Genomic DNA, 23,262 nt, shown 5'->3' on the forward strand with positions numbered 1-23,262 from the left:
ATGGAGGTTTTTAAAAAGAATAAACTGTACTACAAATTATGGTGAAGCCAATTTAAAAGGAGGTGAGGCAAGTTTCAATTGAGGTTTTTAAAAAGAATAAACTGTACTACAAATTTAAAAGGAGGCGAGGCAAGTTTCAATGGAGGTTTTTAAAAAAGAATAAACTGTACTACAAATTATGGTGAAGCCAATTCAAAAGGAGGTGAGGCAAGTTTCAATGGAGGTTTTAAAAAAAGAATAAACTGCACTACAAATTATGGTGAAGCCAATTTAAAAGGAGGTGAGGCAAGTTTTAATGGAAGTTTTTAAAAAGAATAAACTGTATTATGGTGAAGCCAATTTAAGAGGAGGTGAGGCAAGTTTCAATGGAGGTTTTTAAAAAGAATAAACTGTATTATGGTGAAGCCAATTTAAAAGGAGGTGAGGCAAGTTTTAATGGAGGTTTTTAAAAAGAATAAACTGTATTATGGTGAAGCCAATTCAAAAGGAGGTGAGGCAAGTTTCAATGGAGGTTTTTAAAAAGAATAAACTGTACTACAAATTATATGGTGAAGCCAATTTAAAAGGAGGTGAGGCAAGTTTCAATTGAGGTTTTTAAAAAGAATAAACTGTACTACAAATTTAAAAGGAGGCGAGGCAAGTTTCAATGGAGGTTTTTAAAAAAGAATAAACTGTACTACAAATTATGGTGAAGCCAATTCAAAAGGAGGTGAGGCAAGTTTCAATGGAGGTTTTAAAAAAAGAATAAACTGTACTACAAATTATGGTGAAGCCAATTTAAAAGGAGGTGAGGCAAGTTTCAATTGAGGTTTTTAAAAAGAATAAACTGTACTACAAATTTAAAAGGAGGCGAGGCAAGTTTCAATGGAGCTAGGTTTTTAAAAAAGAATAAACTGTACTACAAATTATGGTGAAGCCAATTCAAAAGGAGGTGAGGCAAGTTTCAATGGAGGTTTTAAAAAAAGAATAAACTGTACTACAAATTATGGTGAAGCCAATTTAAAAGGAGGTGAGGCAAGTTTCAATGGAGGTTTTTAAAAAAGAATAGACTGTACTACAAATTTGAAAGGAGGTGAGGCAAGTTTCAATGGAGGTTTTTAAAAAGAATAAACTGTACTACAAATTATGGTGAAGCCAATTTAAAAGGAGGTGAGGCAAGCCTCAATGGAGGTATTTAAAAAGAATAAACTGTATTATGGTGAAGCCAATTTAAAAGGAGGTGAGGCAAGTTTCAATGGAGGTTTTAAAAAAATAATTAACTGTACTACAAATTATGGTGAAGCCAATTTAAAAGGAGGTGAGGCATACATATGTAATGTCTTTCAAGCTGTATGACAAAAATATTCTTTTCCATCCAACATCAGCTTCTACTATTTTTTAAGGTTAGTTTTTATTGTCATGTTGGCAAATTGTGAAATAGTTCATGTTGAAATATGTTGTATTACCTGTCATGCATTTGTAATGTTATTTTTTTAGCATATATTCTGTCATCATTTTCAGTACATAAAAGTTTATTCAATGTATGCCTTTACCAAAGTTGGCCATAAGCACAGTGGGACCAACTATCACTGAAGACAACACAACAATTACTCAAAATATATGCATAGCCTTATGAATGTACAAGTCAATAAAATCTACTATGACTACATTGCTTTTTTTTGTGCAACACAGTCATATTTCACTTGGATCAATTCAAAATTGAGTGGTGTTTTGGGGGTAATGCTATGGTAACTGCAGTTCTGTTGTCCTCTGACAGTTGGTGTTGTAAGGATGTGATTGGCAGTGTGTGGACGTCATGTTATAAGAGAAAAAAGTTAAAGTGAGAGTGTTGGCTTTGAAATGGACTCAACCTATGAAAGTTAAAGTTTGTGCTGCAGAAACTGGTGTGGTAGTGGGATGATAATGATGATGAGGAACAGGGCCGGTTTTCAATGCTACTCTTAAAGCCACAATTTCAAGTATATTTTACTCAGTATTTTGCAAAAGTAAAATACTTATCCATCTTTGGTATTCAATTGCATTTTTTTTGGGCTAAATATTTTGCTTAAATGTAAGTCAGCCATCTACTAGACTTAAGTCTACATATACAAAAATGATACGCACAGAAATACATTCACACATTTGGCACTATTTGGCTCAAAATTTATAACATCACAATGGGTATTAGTATTTAGTTCAATTTGGATAAGGTAAATTCTGAGATCTGATCTGCATACAAGTTTAAGCATTTTGATAAGCAAGCCAAATTGCTAAGTAAAATACTTACAAAATAAAAACTTAGAATTTAATAGGCGGCCGAGGTATTATTTTCTTCCAGAGGACATGTACAGATTTCTTGTTGACAAAGGATGACATGATGATTATTTTGCAAATATGGCTTATTAAAAAATATATTATGTATATTCCATTTCAGTGACAATTGCATTTTTGGGGAGGGGATATTACGTATTTGGGAATGGAAAAGTTCAAAATTAATGCAAACTTAACCTATTTACGCAGGGGGGGGGGGGGGCTCTGAGCTCTGCGATTTAAAAAAAAAGTCTTTTGCATGTTTTGAGACCAGTTTTGCGAAGCCCGGGTACTGGGTTCTGAAAATTACCAAACAATTTGTAAGTGCATATCAGACAAAAATGGCTCAAAATTGTGATATTTGTGTACCACGTCAATGGAATATGCGTTTTCAACCAAAATTCATGAATGCCTAATTGTTTTTAGTTTTGTTGAACTAAACTGATTTATTTTATCTGTTACGAGAGTCCGATCGAGCATCGTTGAAAAAAAACAATGCAATACAAAGGTAAAAACACAAGAAATACATTATCGAAGAACACCACAAAGAGTTTCTAAACCAAAAATTAGAACATTTGGAGCTTTATTTAGGGAGTTAGAGGAATAGGTATAGTATACTAATTATGCACAAATGAGCATAATCAATTAATAGCAATTTGCATGAAATAAATAACTACACAATTTTGTGGATTATTAAAAGCAATTGCGATCTTTCTCTTCACTATTCATTGTTTTTAGAAACCTCATTGAAGACTTGCCTCATGCACCTCTCAAGATGGCTTCATCATTTGAATTATATTCTACACTTATCATTCTTTAAAAAAAATCATTGTAGACATGCCTCACCTCCTCTCAAATTGCCTTCACCATAACTTGTAATACAGTTTATTCTTTTTAAAAACCTCCATTAACTAATTACCTCACCTCCTTTTAAATTGGCTTCACCATAATTTGTAATACAGTTTATTCTTTTTAAAAACCTCTATTGATCAACTTGCGTCGCCTCCTTTTAAATTTGTAGTACAGTTTATTCTTTTTTAAAAACCTCCATTGAAACTTGCCTCACCTCCTTTTAAACTGGCTTCACCATAATACAGTTTATTCTTTTTAAAAACCTCCATTAAAACTTGCCTCACCTCCTTTTAAATTGGCTTCACCATAATACAGTTTATTCTTTTTAAATACCTCCATTGAGGCTTGCCTCACCTCCTTTTAAATTGGCTTCACCATAATTTGTAGTACAGTTTATTCTTTTTAAAAACCTCCATTGAAACTTGCCTCACCTCCTTTCAAATTTGTAGTACAGTTTATTCTTTTTTAAAAACCTCCATTGAAACTTGCCTCACCTCCTTTTAAATTGGCTTCATCATAATTTGTAGTACAGTTTATTCTTTTTTTAAAACCTCCATTGAAACTTGCCTCACCTCCTTTTGAATTGGCTTCACCATAATTTGTAGTACAGTTTATTCTTTTTTAAAAACCTAGCTCCATTGAAACTTGCCTCGCCTCCTTTTAAATTTGTAGTACAGTTTATTCTTTTTAAAAACCTCAATTGAAACTTGCCTCACCTCCTTTTAAATTGGCTTCACCATAATTTGTAGTACAGTTTATTCTTTTTTTAAAACCTCCATTGAAACTTGCCTCACCTCCTTTTGAATTGGCTTCACCATAATTTGTAGTACAGTTTATTCTTTTTTAAAAACCTCCATTGAAACTTGCCTCGCCTCCTTTTAAATTTGTAGTACAGTTTATTCTTTTTAAAAACCTCAATTGAAACTTGCCTCACCTCCTTTTAAATTGGCTTCACCATATAATTTGTAGTACAGTTTATTCTTTTTAAAAACCTCCATTGAAACTTGCCTCACCTCCTTTTGAATTGGCTTCACCATAATACAGTTTATTCTTTTTAAAAACCTCCATTAAAACTTGCCTCACCTCCTTTTAAATTGGCTTCACCATAATACAGTTTATTCTTTTTAAAAACCTCCATTGAAACTTGCCTCACCTCCTTTTAAATTGGCTTCACCATAATACAGTTTATTCTTTTTAAAAACTTCCATTAAAACTTGCCTCACCTCCTTTTAAATTGGCTTCACCATAATTTGTAGTGCAGTTTATTCTTTTTTTAAAACCTCCATTGAAACTTGCCTCACCTCCTTTTGAATTGGCTTCACCATAATTTGTAGTACAGTTTATTCTTTTTTAAAAACCTCCATTGAAACTTGCCTCGCCTCCTTTTAAATTTGTAGTACAGTTTATTCTTTTTAAAAACCTCAATTGAAACTTGCCTCACCTCCTTTTAAATTGGCTTCACCATAATTTGTAGTACAGTTTATTCTTTTTAAAAACCTCCATTGAAACTTGCCTCACCTCCTTTTAAATTGGCTTCACCATAATACAGTTTATTCTTTTTAAAAACCTCCATTAAAACTTGCCTCACCTCCTTTTAAATTGGCTTCACCATATAATACAGTTTATTCTTTTTTAAAACCTCCATTGAAACTTGTCTCACCTCCTTTTAAATTGGCTTCACCATAATATTCAGGTAAGGTATATTCATTCTTTTTTAAAAAAACATATCATTGTTCACTTCCCTCACCTAGATCATTTGGCTATATATAATACCTTTTATTCTACACTATTCTTCCCTTTAAAAAACCTGATTGTACTCCTGCCTCCCCTGATCTGACATTTGCCTCTCAACGTACTGGAAATAGATACCCTTTTTTCAATATTTTTGTGTTTTTGACACCCTTATCACGTTACGTACGTAACGTGCCCTCTCTTGAAAAAGACATCCTTTTTACGTGTTTTTTTGGTCGCGCATGGTATCCACTCGTCAATGTAAGTGGCCCCCCGGGCGTACTGTACATAGTGTTATTTTATTATCTCTTTATATCGGAAACTTCGTTTTACCGAATTGCCATGCACTCTCTCCGACGCGTTTGAAGTCTTAGACAGCATGGCATACTACCAGCCGATGGTACACACACGCACACACACACACGTTATTTGACAACTTGTCTCTGGAGCCAAAGTTCCTCGCATATAACTATCTGCATGCCTGCACGCAGTGTGTATTGAACACGCACGACCACGATCTAATGAATATTCATCGGCGAGACTGACGTCATTTTACGAGTCTCCTTTCAAACTTGGATCATAAGTGCCTACCTTGAAAATTTCGGCAATTTTTAAAGATTGAAGAAATCGAAACCAAATCAGATGAATATTTTATCTACGGTATCGTCGAACTTAGCTGATATTGTTGAAATAAATATCTATAGTGTGATCTGTGATTCCCAATCAAATTCAAAGTGTTCTTTCTTTCTTTCTTTTCTTTTATTTCTTTCTTTTGTTGTTGATTGTTTGATTTCGGGGCAAAAATCACTACTTTTTGTCATAGGGAACCAAAATTTGGACGAAAAGAATACAGAGATCCATTGTTTGGCTTTATAATATTGGCCATTTGATTTATAGGTATATAAAACTAGGAGCATATGAAAGTTTGTGGTCCGGCCGTAATCCTTTCTTGGCGAAGTTTAAAAATATTGTGGTCTAATCTACTAATGGTTACGAAATATGTTATCAAATATCCTACAACCATTTCATTGGATTCTGGCATTCTGCATGGTTGACTCGGGCTTGAGTCCATTGATTAAGCAACGCTAAAATCAAGCACTTCAGAAATTCGGTTATAAAAATATATACACAATATTACCCACTCGCAATTATTTATTATCATTACCCGGGGGGGGGGGGGGGAGTCAATAAATATGTATTCTATTCATATTATATTGATTCTATTGTATGATTCACAACAATACATTAAAAAAAAATTGGTTCGCATTTGGTAATTCATATTATTATCTAATTGTCATATATATATATATTTATTTATAGTCTGCTTCGGCATATGGAATAAATAATCACAAATAGTTAAGAAAATGCCATAGAAATAAAATCGTAGATTGGCATACGGATTGTGAAACTCACCTTAAAAAATCCAGAGATTCGGAGAGTGCGCTTCCTCCATCTTCAGCGCATTGATTTCTTTGAAAGGTGATATATCACAATCAGTATGCCCATGAAACAGACGGGTTTTTCACTATACTGTTTCAGAAACGGATTTTGAACTCTTTTTTTTGGTCACATCATGGGCACTGACGAAGAGTGTGACTTTACCTTTCATTTTTGAGAGCTATGCTCCTTTGATTTATGATTTTATTTCTACGGCATTTTCTAAACTATTTATAATTAGATATATTGGTGGCCTTGACGGGAAAACTTGTGAATGAAAATAGTTTTCTGCACCCTCCTATTGATGCAAGTTGGACCTGCCCCTGGTATTATAAGTGACTGAGGAGAATGGGGAACGATGTCGGACGACGGTATCTGTACCGATATTTGACGGTAATCACGGCCTCCACCCCCTCCTGGAAAACGCATATATAGCGATGCCCCTACCCCCATCATTCCCCATACAAAAAGACAATACTCTGCTCTGGCGCCCATGATGAGAATGGTGCCAAACTTACAAACTATTTTGTTATTAGATTGGGCCTCAGTTACAATTCCATTCGAATTTAGACAAAAACGCCTTTCTGCCCCAGGGCCCTGTGAACGATTTTTTAAATGGGGGTGCTGATGTAGGCCTAAAGTTGAAAAGCAAATACACTGTTGGTCATAAAGGTGGAATATTTATTTTTACCCCAGTTTAGGGAAGGATTTTTAAAAATTATTTATTTCTAATAGATCTAGATAATGGCATACATTCTCAGATTTTATTGAATACTAATTTGCGAGTATTTGTTTTGCGTGACTGCTTCATCATATGTGTGTTACTATGCTAATCAGCTAAGGGACCTACGTCCTTAAGTCATGATTGACAGTAATGAGGATTAATGCCTCACAAAAGGGCACTGATATATAGCTGATCGACACGATTTTTATCCTGGGGCCTCACAGTAACGAGGCCATTGCTTAGCCCCTGAATCATGACTGTACGCAGTGTTTGCTAGGGTACGCGGCCCCTTCCACAAATCCCCCAAAACGAAGAAAATGCAATAAATTGTCAAAAATTTATTGCATTTTCCCCCGGCCCCCAACAGGAAAAATTCCTCTGTAGGGCCATGCATTATGGTTCAAGGCATGGCCACACAGAGAAATTTTTCCTGTTGGGGGCGGGGGGAAATTGCAATGAATTTTTGACAATTTATTGCATTTTCTTCGTTTTGGGGGATTTGTGGGGGCGGCCGCGTACCCTAGCAAACACTGCGTACAGTCATGATTCAGGGGCTAAGTAATGGCCTCGTTACTGTGAGGCCCCAGGATAAAAATCGTGTCGATTAGCTATATAAGTGCCCTTTTGTGAGGCATTAATCCTCATTACTGTCAATTATGATTTAAGGACGTAGGTTCCCTAGCTGATTAGCATAGTAGCACACATATGATTTAGCAGTCACGCAAAAGAAACACTCGCAAATCAATATTCAATAAAATCTGAGAATGTATGCCATTATCTAGATCTATTAGAAATAAATAATTTTTTTAAATCCTTCCCTAAACTGGGGTAAAAATAATTATTCCACCATTATGACCAACAGTGTACAAATTGTTTTCACTACAAAATCAACTTTTGATCCAAAGAAATTTAAAAAGAAAAAAAAAAAGGTTTTCATCGAGGTCATTTTGGTTACATTTTTTTATTTTACACACCTTTCAGAATACCTGGGGGTGCTGCCTATGGAGAATAATACACGCAGCACCTCTGCTTCCCAGGGCCATGTTCAGCCAAATCGCTTTGCTTTATTTTGTGCATTTATGTTTTAGCAGGGGCCGCAGAAACGAGGGGGTGGGGCTGGGTGAGCTTTGTATCAGCATCGATCATCGATCATCCCCCACTTTTTCCATAACCGTGAACAAAAACGTAAAAATTATCATGTGATAGTGATTTTTGCATGGTCAGCCCCCCCCCCCCCCACTTTAGCTGTATAGATGTTACTTTATAAACCAACTTTTTAGTCGCTCTTTTCCGTTCTCTATATCATTTTATCATATCAGTTTTGTTTTACTGTGGCCGCGAGATATTCTTCCCGTCTGCTAGTTTATGATATTTGGCTCATAATAGAGTCAAGTTTAACATAGCCCGTGTTATAACGCTATTATGGGAAGCCGATGATATTACAATTTTTTAGCAATTTTCTTCTTGACCCCCACTGATCTGTTCAGCCCCTTCCCCGTTCGAGCAGCGGCTTCTTGTATAGTTATGAAAGACGTGAGAAACATTCTCTTTGTAGCTACCATACGGTGCCGCCAAATCAAATTTACGAAAAGTCGGATGCTTCAGCAGTATAATTAAAGATGGCAGCCTCCATGGCAAAATTTTTACAGAAAATTGGGGTAAGTAGGACCGAATATTTGTCATTTTAGTGGTTGTTTTGATATCAGATTTGAAATATGAAACTGTTAGCGGCCTTATCGTCATCCAAGTCACTGGGGACAAGCTTGAGACACACCTCAAATATCAGCAAACTTTCAATGGAATCCACGGTTGGAAGATTTTCAAAACTAAAGTCAAAGAAATCTATTGTTCGCGGTGCGAAACGGTGCGAAGCTTCTCACTGAACGGGGACTTCCTTCCACCACACGTTTTCCCATTGACACAATAACAAATGACTCGGACACTTTTTCAAACGACAATAATAGTCTTTTTCTTTTCTCTCCTGTGGATGTATATATATTCTTCCAAGTTGATGAAACAATGATCAAAAACACTAAATAAAACAAAATTAATCACATTAAAAACACTATTTAACTGTCTAATTACTCCTCGTGATCCGAGTCCCCTTCCCGTGTTGAGACTGCCAATTTCCCATAGGAGGGGACTCGGATAACGAGTAATACTCCTCGTTATCCATAATCCAAGTCCCCTCCTATGAGAAATTGGACAGTCTTAACACGGGAAGGGGACTCGGATCACGAGGAGTAATTAGACAGTTAAATAGTGTTTTTAATGTGATTTTCATTGATTTTAATGATTCTTATTATCGAAAATATTCATTTATCATCTCTAGGAAACTGTCTAAAAGTGGCAGAGTGGTTTTGAAGAGGAGGGAAATGAGGGGTAGATGAATATCAACGGGTTAATAATTGCCGTTTTGTATTTTTAGGAGAGGGGACTTGGATCACGAGTAATAGTAGGGTGTCTGAAGCCACACTGAAAAGTGTCAGCATAAAACAGGCTGATTTAGAGGAAAATATGGCACATTTTTTCGGGGAAGTTCAGGCTACTAGAAAAATGTGATCTGAATTGATTATTAACTTGTGTTTGGCATGTATGGAAAGAGAAAATTCAGGGGCTTCTTTTGACAGTAAGGACAAGTTTATATGATCATTTTAAATAAGGATTTAGAGATAAATTGCAAACCCTTATTTTTGTGTGTGTTGAGATTGCCATTTCTCCATGCGTTTTCTATGGGAAAATGAAATTTCTGTTTTGCACAATTTTTTTCACTTTGTCGCAATTTTTCATTGTGATCTGGTTTCCAAATCTTTATAAAAATCATACCATCAGATAGAGCATAAAAAATCCTATTGGACTCTTTAGGGACAAGTTTTTGGCATTAATAATAAATTTATAACAGCTCTCGGAAGCTAAAAATTTGGATTTGTGTGTGTCCATTTCTTAACTACACAGTCTATGGCAGAGAAATGCTGAAAATTTACCTAATTTCATTCTTCTTTTTTGCAGCCAATAATTGGATTTTTTTCAAAAATGTTACATTTCTGTCAGTCTGAAGGTCATTTCTCTTCAAATTCACAAAGAAAATGTGATATTTTCTTGAAATAAAAAAAATATTTTTTTTCTCCAGACACCCTAGTAATAGTACTCCTCGTTATCCAAGTCCCCTCCTATGAGAAATTGGACAGTCTTAACACGGGAAGGGGACTCGGATCACGAGGAGTAATAATTAAGACAGTTAAATAGTGTTTTTAATGTGATTTTCATTGATTTTAATGATTCTTATTAGGCCTATCGAAAATATTCATTTATCATCTCTAGGAAACTGTCTAAAAGTGGCAGAGTGGTTTTGAAGAGGAGGGAAATGAGGGGTAGATGAATATCAACGGGGTTAATTGCCTTTTTATTTTAGAGGGGGGACTTGGATCACGAGGAGTAATTATGCAGATATTCTTTTTACCTAACGAAATAAAGCAATGGAGACTGTTAAGAGGGAGATGCAATTTGATTTATTTAGTAAAAACGTGATCGACGAAATAAAGCAAAATCATAAGAAACATATATATGAAAAGAGATTTATTTAGCATAAAAAGTACGACGAAATAAAGCAATGGAGACTGAAGAGGGATCTAGGGCCTATTGATTTATTTAGTAAAAACGTAGACGAAATAAAGCAAATTTTATATTGTGAGAAACATAAAAAAGATGAATATAATCCTGATTTATTTATATGAAAAGTACTAGTTTACGGAATAAAGCAATATAGATTGAAAAGAAGTAGATGCAATTCTGATTTATTTAGTAAATAAGGAATCAACGAAATAAAGCAATTGAGACTGAAGAGGATATAGGGCTTATTGATTTATTTAGTAAAAGCGTAGACGAAATAAAGCAAATTTGATATTGTAAGAAACATAAAAAGATGAATATAATCCTGATTTATTTATATGAAAAATAATAGTTTACGAACTAAAGCAATAGAGAATTATGCAAATTCTGATTTATTACGCCAATAAAGTGGAGACTGAAAAGAGACAAGTAACACACAACTACGAGGTTGGTAGAGACAGGTAGGACATGTTTTACGTTGTGAAAAATTGTCCGTGGATCCGAGTCACCGGGGACTTGGATCACGATAATGCCCTGTTAGCTTAGTTTGAACATGTAATTGTTATAGTCTACCTCAACTTTGATCGATATAATAAATTAATAATGGCATCCGATATTGCCATTTGGCCTAACGTTAAAGTTAGACCCTAACTTAGTCCACCCAAGGGCAAGGGTTCATTACATGATCATTTACATGCAGCCGCGCACAGAAAAACCAAGCCATAGAAGTCGTGTGTTGTGGACACCAGAAGTGAGATCCCAGCACGCGCGACCCACTAGTTAGAAATCCACTGCCAAACGCGGTTCATGGTGCGAGGTTAGTATACTACTAGGCTAACCTTGCAATACGTGTGAGTGGGCCTAGTCAGTTATATTATTATTGGTCATGATGATCGTATGATTTGATGGTGGGCCCCAAGGCTGCGCACCAAGTAACAATTTGAGTTAAGATTTAAAATGAATTTCTTCATATTTCACAAAATCTTTCAGTAAATAATGTTCCTTATATTATCAAGAGTAAGTGTACCAAATTTCTCATAAAAAAATGAAAGAAAATATAGGATTTTCTTGAAAAAACTTCGGGCAGTCATTTTCAGATTGAAAAAGAAATGGTACCCCATGTCTGCGCACTCATTCACTTTGCACACGATTCAGGGATTTTGATGAGAAAGGCTGCATTTTGAGGTCGCAACATGAAATGCCCTAAATTTATTATTTTTCCACCATTTTGAGTCAGATTTTTTAATGAATACCTGTCTATGCATTGCATGTGTAAATTTCGTGCTCGTTGCATATCTTCTTTAACTAGAATCGCGCAGATACGCGTGTGCAGACAAGGGGGACTGCGCAGACTTGGAGGAACTTGCCATACTGTGTAGCTCGTAGGCTCCATACTCCACTTCACTACAATATTGCTCAGCTACGGCCCTACGGTACGGTAGGTGTAGCGTACTATCAAGTGCAGTGTAGCGCTACCGCTAGTGAAGTGGAGTGGAGCCTACACGAATATTATTTGAAGTTAACATAAAATATTCTAACGTTAGATTATTGCAGTAGTTTAAAATTTACAGGACAGGAGTAATGACAACAACGTCAACGTTGCGTTTAGACCAAAAAAGCTTCGGTCTCTGTTAATGTTATGTTGGTTATTCCGAACTCCGTTGGCTCCACTCACCAAATACATTATACACTAACAGAGACCACTCACACGTATTGCGAGGTTAGTATACTACCGTGTTTGGCAGTGTATTTCTAACTAGTTGGTCGCGCGTGCTGGGATCCCACTTCTGGTGTCCACAACACACGACTTCTAAATTCTATGGCTTGATTTTTCTGTGCGCGGCGGCATGTATAAATGAACCCTTGGGTGTACAGAGACAAAAGTTCTAGCTATCTGTACAGGGACTCAATGGCCATATGTATCATTACATATGTTTATTAAGACAAGATTTTTTTTCATCAGAGTCTGATGTAAAATAATTAAATAAACACGTTTTAAAGTTATGCCTATTTTTACTAAATGCACAGCGCATTACATATTCAAGTGATATCACACACTATTTCTTTCGTATTTTACTATCACTTATCATGGCAACTCAGTATGTTCAGAGTGTATATCAAATTTGTTTCACATTTATATTGAGGGGGCAAAAAAAAAAATGTTGAATGTTTTGTTATAAAATGTAACTGGTATCATTGGATCCTTCATTACATATGGACCAGGATGTGCATATAACTGTTTAAATTGTCATTACTTACTTATTTTTCATCTGATTTCATGATGTCATGCTTGTTTAATTGTTATACTTAGTCAAATCAACTTTGTTTGCTCGACTTGTCCTTTAAGTTGCCCGAATCAATAAAATTTAAGATTTTTGCCGATTGAAATATGATAAAAAAATCATGGGAGGTTTAACTTGATATATTGATGATATGGTTCCATTTTGTTTGTGTTTCTCCACAGGGTGGATTGGGCCTGGTGGCCAGGAGATATCAAAGTCAAAACAGTGTGTCTAGTTTATGGAAACTTGGGAAGCTGAACCATGTAGCTATTGCTGTTCCAGATCTAGGTATATTAACTTTCACCTCACCTGGAGTCATACTGTTATCTGAAGCAAGGATAAAGTATTCAGATTGTATCTTTTTAACCTGTGCATGTATTGTGTAGATTGGTACAATATTTTGTAGGGACTGATGGTTAAATGGGCCATCTGTTATATTGTAGAAGAAATCTACTTCTACTAATTATTCTATTTTAGTGCTATTGGCTTCTAGAAGATTAATCTCTACTGTGCAGTGTATGATTTGTCTTTACTTTTTTGGTGATTAGTCTAGAGATAGAAAAGCATTATTTATCCATCCTCATTATCTTATTATTTATTGCCTTTGTATCTATATGAACAATCTTAAAATGAATTCATTTACTAATGGAAGGATTGGTCTAAAGAGATCTATAATACATTATGAATTCTATTCCCATGGTATCTCACTATGTCAGCAATACAAAGTTAAACATAATATGCTGTGTTTTAATTTTCAAATGAATTCAACTACTTTGTAAGAGTAGAATTGGTCTCAAAACTAGGAAGATATTTAGAGCATTATTGATTGCATCCGTATTATTTCTTACTTTTCTTTAAATGTCTGCAGAAAAGGCAGCAAGCATGTACAGGGATGTACTAGGTGCAACAGTCAGTGAAACTGTGGTAAGTTCTAGTTTTTGAAAGGTGATTATTTAGAGGGGGGGGGGGGGGGGGGGGGTTAGGGAGTGAAGCAGGGGTGCATCACCTTGCCGAATTTCATTAAAGGTCAAGTCCACCTCAGAAAAATGTTGATTTGAATCGATAGAGAAAAATCAGATAAGCACAATGCTAAAAATTTCATCAAAATCGGATGTAAAATAAGAAAGTTATGACATTTCAAAGTTTCGCTTATTTTTAACAAAATAGTTATATGAACGAGCCAGTTACATCCAAATTAGAGAGTCGATGATGTCACTCACTCATTATTTCTTTTGTTTTTTATTGTTTGAATAATACAATATTTCAATTTTTACGAATTTGACGATTAGGACCTCATTGCCTGAACCACAAAATGTTAAAATAATGGAATTCTACGTGTTCAGGGAGGAATGAAACTTCATTTCACATGACAATGACTAGAAAATCAAAATATTTCATTTAATAAAATACAAAAGAAATAGTGAGTGAGTGATGTCATCGGTTCCCTCATTTGCATACCGACCGGGATGCGCATATAACTGCTTTGTGAAATGAAGCAAAACTTTAAAATGTCATAACTTTCTTATTTTACATCCGATTTTGATGAAATTTTCAGTGTTATGCTCGTTGAATTTTTCTCTTTTTATTCAAATCAAGTTTTTGCTGGGGTGGACTTGTCCTTTAACTTGCAGAGACCAGTTAGATACTTCTGTGACTGAAGCCATTACAGATTAAAGTAAAGATTCTTGCATGAATGCACAGTTAGCAATACTTTTTCTTTGTAAAACATGTCATTAATTTTTCCAAGAGCTGTAACTCATCCACACACAATGTATACTAATATTGCTAATGGTGACTTTGTAATGATATAGCATTAATCTAGCGCCAGTTATTGCCTATTGAGATGTGTGTTTTCTATTATCCTGACATTAGACCCCAGATGTTTCCTCTAATAGAGCGTATACATGTACGTGGGGGTGTCGTGGTCTAGTGGTTACGAATCTCGTCTTTCAATGAAAGGGGAATGGGTTCAAATCTCAGCCACGGCATGTTTTCCTTCAGCAAGAAATTTATCCACATTGTGCTGCACTCGACCCAGGTGAAGTGAATGGGTACCTGGCAGGATTAATTCCTTGAATGCACCAAGCGCCTTTAGCAGCTGGAGCTACAGCCGGGGTAATATATAGTGCGCCATTGTATATGAAACTAGATAAATCGGCGCCTCATAAATGCTATGTATTATTATTATTACGTGCAATCCTGTCTAGTACCCTTTCAACTCACCTGGGTAGAGTGCAGCACATTCATGATGAATTTATTTCAGAAGAAAAATTGATGACCAGACATCAAGAGCAAGACCTTGTGCTAGCTGCTCCTGAAGTGGGAGGGATAATGTATCTTTTGTGAGACTCGCTATCATTTGAACTTTTAGGAAAGGAGGGCCTAATTTGACTACATGCTTCTTTTATTTTTCTCTTTTTACACAAATCTACTTTTTGTTGGGCTGTAGTACTTGTCTTTAACTATATATATAAAACAAGAATTCTTTTTGATACAATGCTGTTTTCAAATAATAGTTAAGATTTGTTCAGAATTTTCACTTTTTGAAAATAATTTTCATTTATATTACATTATTCTCTTTCATTTTTTTTTCCTTTATTCAACTCATCTTCACTTCTCTCTCTCTCTCTCTCACTGTGATTCTCACATTCCTCTCTATTCTTATTTTCTTGCTCTCGCTCTCTCTCTCTTTCCTTATTCTTTTATTGCAATGTGTGATTGTGGGTGTATATGGTTTTTTTTAGGTCTTGTGTGTAGGTCTTTAGGTATTAATGCTATTTTTTTTCTTTATTCATTTAATGTTAATTTTTTGTGTATTTTATTGTATTAATTGTCAGTTAGGGCCTTAAATATAAGCACACGCTGCTTTTAGATGTCCTGGCTCATACATATGTATCTGTTTTTTATTATTATTATTTATTTGACCAAATCATGATACAACCATACATGACATTATACAAGGTAAAAACAAACAATACAGAATGGAGCAGCTTCAACACAACAACCAACCTGCGGATAGCCGCTGATCCTCGAATACCGGGGGAAGAACAACAAAGAAGAAGAAGTGCAACATGCTGGTCAGGGATGATAAAAGCATAATAAATAGCTGTTGCTCGGAAGCATATCATTCTCCACTTTGTAACTTCTTGATTGTTTTACTTTGCCAAATAATTTGAAATTGAAATTGAAATATTTATAAGATAATTATTTTTTTTTCAAGTACAATTCAATTAGCACTTTGTTTATCTGAGAATTTTATACAGTATACCAGGCAGTATACAATCACTTTAAACCACACTCTAGAACACTTCTACATGTAAATATGGGCCATTATCAAGGGGTTTTTTTTTGCCGTGGAATAAATATACAATAAAACTTTTGTAAAGTCTTATCTCTATCCGTTATCCTTATTTTTTTTTCAACAGCCCCTTCCAGACCATGGTGTCTATACTATATTTATTGAGCTGGGTAATACTAAGCTAGAGCTCTTACATCCTTTAGGAGATAAAAGCCCCATTCAAGGTTTTCTGGATAAGAAACCAGAAGGTGGTATGCATCATATTTGTATCGAGGTGGGTGCTTTTGTTCATTTGTTTTGCTTTGCGTACTATTTGTACCATACATTCATTTATTCTTTTAGTCTTATTCTGTCATTGATTTCTTTATTCATGCTTTCATGCATTCATAACTTTTTACATACATTGATCGTCAGACGTATGAGTTTTGTGTAATTGTGTATTAACTTTGGTAGTACAGTATGTATTCTTTGTTCTATTAATTATTGTTGCTCATTTTGGCATGCATTATTTCATTGATGAGGTGCTAGAGATATATCATAGGTGTGTTGTGAATTATTATTTCATTTGTTATTATCAGTTTATCCATTCATTCTTTTTTTTATATGTTCATTCTTTTTTATTGGCTTGTGTTAACCCAATGCAATGAAGGTGAGTGCCTAACTGGGCACCTACCTCTACTGCCTTTCTACCCGTGAATTTCCTCTATTACTATCAATGGTTCAAAGGCATTAGATTTTTGTGGAAAAATTGCCTAAGAACAGCTGGTAATAGGATTAATTTAAGGGCACTTCTGAGAGCAGTCAGACCACAGGTCCTACGCTAATGAGCAAATGGGTCAGATTCATCCAAGTCTACTCTTGGCTGAATCCTCCTCCCTGCAAAATCTTGTGAATCTTGATATTTTCTTTCTGTAAGAATTAACCTACTTTATCAAGTCGAATTCAATATCACTGGAAAGAGTATATGTTCTCTATGATATTAGTCATTTATTTTGTATTGTCTATTTTGATAAATAAAGTGAATTTCAGGCCTAAAGATGTGCCTCAAATCTCTTTTTTTTTTGCAAATTGTGCAAAATTGTGCTGGATTGGTTGATTCATTTATCCATTGCGGATTATTCTGTCATCCAATTGATAAATCATTAATTTATGCATATATTCTTTTATGCATATTACTTTATTCATTCATTAATTATTACATTTATTTTCTCAACTATCCACCCATTCATTCATTTTCACATTTGTCCATTCGTTCATTTCACATATTTATTCATTAATTGCCATATTGAAAGACTGGATGGTGAGTTGGCAACTATTCTTAAATCTCTATTGAGGTGGATATTAATAAATTATTTATTCATTAATTTGATCATAAATGGCACCTTACTTCTTTTTTATTCAGCCCTTCCTAGAGGGGACGTATTATGGTATCACGCTCGGTGTCCGTCCGTCTGCCTGTCTGTCCGTCCGTTAAGTTTTCCTTGTAAATGCTATAACTTCAGTTTGACTTAACCGAGGCTCATATAATTTGGTGTGTATGATACTAGCATGGATCCCAGGAAGCCTATTGACTTTGAGGTCAAAAGTTAAGATCACAGTGACATGTTTTCATCTTACCCTTCTGAAGTCTTTGTTAACGCGATAACTTTAGTTTAACTTAACCTATGCTCATATAATTTGGTGTGTATGATACTAGCATGGATCCCAGGAATACTATTGACTTTGAGGTCAAAGGTTAAGATCATAGTGACATGTTTTCATCTTACCCTTCTGAAGTCTTTGTTAACACGATAACTTCAGTTGAACTTAACCTATGCTCATATAATTTGGTGTGTATGATACATGTACTAGCGTAGATCCCAGCAATTCTATTGATTTTGAGTTCAGAAGGTCAAAGGTGAAGTCGCCATCTTCCACTTTTCTTGCTTGAACAATAACTCAATTTTCCGTGTTACAGGCGGGCGTATTATGTGCTCGCCTTAGCGACACTCTTGTTCCATTTGTTCATTAATTGATTCATCACTTGATTGATTGAATTCATTCATGTATTCCATTGATCTATTATTAATAAAAGTGCATATAATTTCGAATCTTCCCCATATTAAATGCATATATTCTTTTATCAGTTCAGCCTATTATTAATTAATACATTGACTCCTTCAATCATCCATCTGATGATTTATCAATTTATCAAATTGTCCTTGTATGATTTGTCCATTCAACATTTTGTTCTTTGCATTACTCCTTGCATATTCATCCATCCATTCAATGAATCATTCATTTGTTAATTTGTTTATTGATACATGTTCATTCATCCAACCACTCAATTAATCTTTATTCATTTATTCATCCATTCTATTATTAAACACCCCCTGCACTATGCTAGCATTATTAATTTATGAATTCAACCAGCCACTTGACTTTGCCATCAAATTTAGTGCACTCTGCATAAATTGAAACGATACTCAAATGTAAAAAAAGAATTCAAATTTTGGACAAAATACATTTATTTAGGATGAGGCATCAATTTCTGATGGTTATTCACGGAAATGTTGGTTCATTTTGTCAGGAACAGTACTAGTATATGAATCATAGTGTGTCATTCTGTGTAGTGATGAATCATATTCACGCTTGTTTGCGATGACCAATTCTTGCTCCACTCTGATTATTCCAAGGTTAAGTGAGATTAGAAAAGCAAACAATGGAATATCCCATCTGTCCTTTTCTCAAAATAATTGATATGATCGCCAGTGGCTAAGTGATTTATGAAGTCTATTACCTCTTTGTGAAATGGGATATGATTTTCATAATAAAAGATTCACATGAACACTGAAAGGTAGGGAGTGCTGTAAGGAGAATGCTGCCCTCATATGACCAAACATTGCTATGCCTCTGCCAGCATGCCTCACAGCAGTGGGGTGAGGTGATCCAGGTCACTGTACTTTTCCTCAAGCAATTTCCAATTTCGTCCCTCACTGCCCCTGCATGGCGTTGAGTAGATGACGAATAATTCTGCCACACAATATCCAGGCTGGGGATAGGCTAAGCCCTTTAATTGCGCAGATATGAAAAACATCCATGCTAATTAGCTTATCGAATCATTGACTCGTATCTTTGTTTTGTGTCATTTTTGGTTTCTTTCCCTTTTTTATAAATTGTATTTCATATTGAAATTCTTTATATTTATGACTAACCTATAGTGAATGGCTCGATTGGGAATTGATCAATTGAAGACAGAGAGGGAGAGAGAGAGAGAGAGAGAGAGAGAAAAACTGGCCACACTCTGTGAAGTACATGCATTGTGTATAGCTCTATATTGCATTTCAGTAAATGCAACACCAGCTTACTGAATATCCCCTTCGTTGTGTGGCAATGCAAAATTGATGCAAAATTTTGTTCTAATTATATATCTGCAACTACAATACTAATTGAACCTGTTGGCAGTTTTATGCAATAATTGCACTTTTATCATGTGTCAACAGAATTGATCTCCTGCAATACCAGTGAATTGTTAGCTGTGATGAATAGAAGGTTTTGTGAACTACTGAGTATTTCATTTCATTGTCCATTGTGTTACATTCAAAAGGAACACTAACAAATCAACAAAACCCATTTGTGATTTTTGTTCATGTGTACAACAACATCTCCAAAATCTTCAAAATCCAAATATAATTACATGTACAGTATCACATTTAGGTAACTACATAAAATCTCAAATAAGATTTCACTGGAAAATAATAATTTAGCCCTACATGCATGATTCTGAATGCATCAACTTGAAAATGAAGTTACTTCTCATACCTTACTCTTTGTCTCTTACTACACAACAATATTCATATGTAAATTTAATTTGTTTTCTTTATTAACATATGTATATTTGATTTTTTTAAATTTTTACAGGTAATGTACATGTAGGTTATCAATAAAGCCATTGAGGTGCAGAGCATTGTAGTTTGTATAACCTCTGAAGATCAGAGTTGATGAGAAAAGAGATAAATGATCACCATACGGATCCTCTAATTTATTATTCTCTCGCAAATCTATTTGCTACCGGTATCATATTTTACATGTATCAGGGTTGTTTGGGGTTTTCTCCCCATATGGTGCCTCTTATATCGTGTATTGCGTTTAAGAAATCAGCAGTTAATTTGGCAAACAAAAGATCTTGCTATTCTTGCATATCACCACATCAGACATTCTTAAAAAAATATATTTCTTGGCTCAGATTTTTTAATGATATTTTGCTGATGGGATAAATTTTTTTTGTTACTATTTTTTAAATATTAGTTTATAAATACTTTACATCTGATCTGATTTTCATGAAATTGTCAGTACTACTGTATGTTGATTTGACTTTTTCTTATATATTCAGCTCAATTGTTATTGATAACATTACCAAGAAAGGTGCTAGATACATTAAAGATGGTAAAATTTGAATTTTCACAATGAATCAATGGATGAAACGGGATACAATGAATAAACTGAGAATTAACATGATTCACAATCACATCAAACTATTTCGTCGTCACTCTTCGCCAAGAATCCACGGGTCGCCATTCAAGATGAGCTCATGAATATTCAATATGACGTCATAGCAGCCCGCGCTCTCATTGGATGATTTTCACCGACCAATTTTTGGTCGGAATATTGGTAAAAACAATAAAAAACAAAAGAAAGTCGGTGAAAATCGGCTCAGATGTCAAGAGGCCCCGGCTCGCGCTCTGCTTCGCTATAACCCTCGCTTCGCTCAGGAAGCAGCCGCCAGGGCCTCGAAAAGAGGCTACCCCCCCCCCCCCCCCCCCCGGGGCCTAAAGATCATATTGGCTAGCTAAAGAGGATTTTGATGGTGGGATACCATACACAGTATGGGAATTGGTCTTTGGAAGGTCAATTTGAGTGTGTGCATTCAATTGACCCTTTACCATCTGCTGAAAGACACCCAATGGATTGCACTCTTAATGAAAGCAGAATGTATCATATGTACAGGGATTACCATAAGTGTATCATTGTGCATGTCTGAATATTTATCTGGATGGTGTCTCAGAAAGCAGTTTGTAAAGTTAATCACAGACTGGAAGAGATTCTTAGGTTCTAATTCTGTTACATAGTACAAGAATGGGTCACCAGTACAGCATAAAGTCATGAGTCAATGGTTCTTACACATTTCTCTTGGTTAATTTCATAATTCAACAATCCAAAATACCAAAATGTTGGTTCATCCACCTGCCATTATTCCATCCATCTCCCTTGATTTTCTTATGTTTGTTACTACCAGGTAGCTTACCATTATTTTCATGTTCATCCCGGGGGGGGGGGGGGGGGGGGGGTTGGGCCATGTACATAGACGAGTGGATACCATGCGCGACCAAAAAAACATGCAAAAAGGGTGCCTTTTTCAAGATAGGGCATGTTACATACATAACGTAATAAGGGTGTCAAAAACACTAAAATAATGAAAAAAGGGTATCCATTTAAGTTCGCTAGAAGAGCTACGTGTTTAGGGTCAGGGTAAAGAAAATTAGGACTAAAATGTTATATAAAGGATGTACTTTTTGCCCCAACAGTCAACACTACGTGTTTAGAGTACAATTTACGAGAGGTGTGGGAGGTGGGGCCATACTAAACCCAATGATGTAGTTGAAGGTAAAACCGACGACCGACGTCCGTGACATAAATTATTAAAATATCGTTGTACTTGTTTAGGGGTTCAATTCAGGGAATACTTGCCAAGAGTATAATTTTGTTTCCAATACTTGATAAGGGTAGGGTTTCACATGCCAATACTTGTTAAGGGGTGCATTTTCAGAATATGGAAAATACGTGTTTAGGGTGCTTTTCGAGACCCCATGGTCGCGCTTGGTATCCACTCGTCAATGGAAGTGGCCCCCCCGGGTGTTCATCTCATTTCATTTGCACAGCATATAAGATCAATTATAAAGAGTGACATGAAAATATCAAGTGAAATATTGAGAGGGGGCAGGCATCTTTCGAGCATAATATTACACACGTAGTATTCACATAGTGGTTTGATTGGTCTCAAAGCCCATCAAGACCATACCTTTGTATGCTCTTTTGACTTGCCCCAATGCCCTCCTTGTTGGCTTTCAAATTTTGTTTTTCCTTTTCTCTGTCTGTGTTAAGTGTAGAAATATGCCCTACAGAAAAGCGGCCTTGTCCCCAAACTATTGAAATTTAATTTCTGGTCACAAATGCAGGTACTGATAGAAAATAAGGAAAAAAATGATAGTAATAGTTGAATATTTATACGGTGAACATTTCCACCATTATTATGTGAATATCTAAGTATCTATTTATGCTCTATATATCTATCTATCTATCTGTCTGCCTGTCTGTCTGTCCCTGTCTACCTCTCTCTTCTCATTATTTCTCAAGAATAACAAACAACCAAAAAACACAATTTTCTATCAGATATTCATAAGATCATGGCTGCGTTTATGCGACCTCAAGCCAGAATCATGATTTGAATCATGATTCGAATCATGATTTAAAACACAAACATGAATCACAATACCACAGAATCAGCGTTCAGACGACCTTCATTTTAAAGCTGTTTTTCCTCGGATTCGGACCGATCCAGTGCGCATCACAGTGCGCAGTTTGACAGAGGAAGTTAGGTCAACTTTTTTCGCACGTGTTTTGGCTTTCGAAAAATCAATCCTTTACCTTCCGAATTCAGTCTATGATACCACAATCTGTTTACTTATTATTCTTCTTGTCGATTTATCGAAAATTGTGTTCGGATGTAAATTTTAGCGTAGATCCAATTTCATATTGACACTTGTTAACTCAACAACAATTGATATCATTGTCTGTTCAGTTAGTTCATTTACTAGTTCACTTGAAGTTGAAGACATGACCAAAAAAAAGATGAAAAGTGGACGATGCGATGCCCAACACAGAATGCATGTATATCATATTATGTATAAATACACTGAGCATAGCGCGTCTTGAGCTTGGCAAGAGTCAAACCTAAAGTAGCCCGACACAATGACGTCATAGAATCATGATTGTAATCACGA

General features: G+C 35.3%; 1 protein-coding gene across 1 annotated transcript; it reads left to right on the plus strand.

Annotated features, from left to right (window-relative positions):
* The first annotated feature begins 8,583 nt into the window (after positions 1-8,583).
* LOC129261915 (methylmalonyl-CoA epimerase, mitochondrial-like) lies at positions 8,584-20,874 on the plus strand. Its single transcript, XM_064099362.1, has 4 exons — positions 8,584-8,691; positions 13,107-13,212; positions 13,793-13,848; positions 16,350-20,874. Exons 1-4 carry the CDS (start codon positions 8,653-8,655, stop codon positions 16,653-16,655), a joined length of 507 nt encoding a protein of 168 aa, XP_063955432.1. The 5' UTR covers positions 8,584-8,652; the 3' UTR covers positions 16,656-20,874.
* Positions 20,875-23,262: the final 2,388 nt, after the last annotated feature.

Source organism: Lytechinus pictus, chromosome 5 (assembly GCF_037042905.1).
Source record: "Lytechinus pictus isolate F3 Inbred chromosome 5, Lp3.0, whole genome shotgun sequence".
Taxonomy (NCBI): domain Eukaryota; kingdom Metazoa; phylum Echinodermata; class Echinoidea; order Temnopleuroida; family Toxopneustidae; genus Lytechinus; species Lytechinus pictus.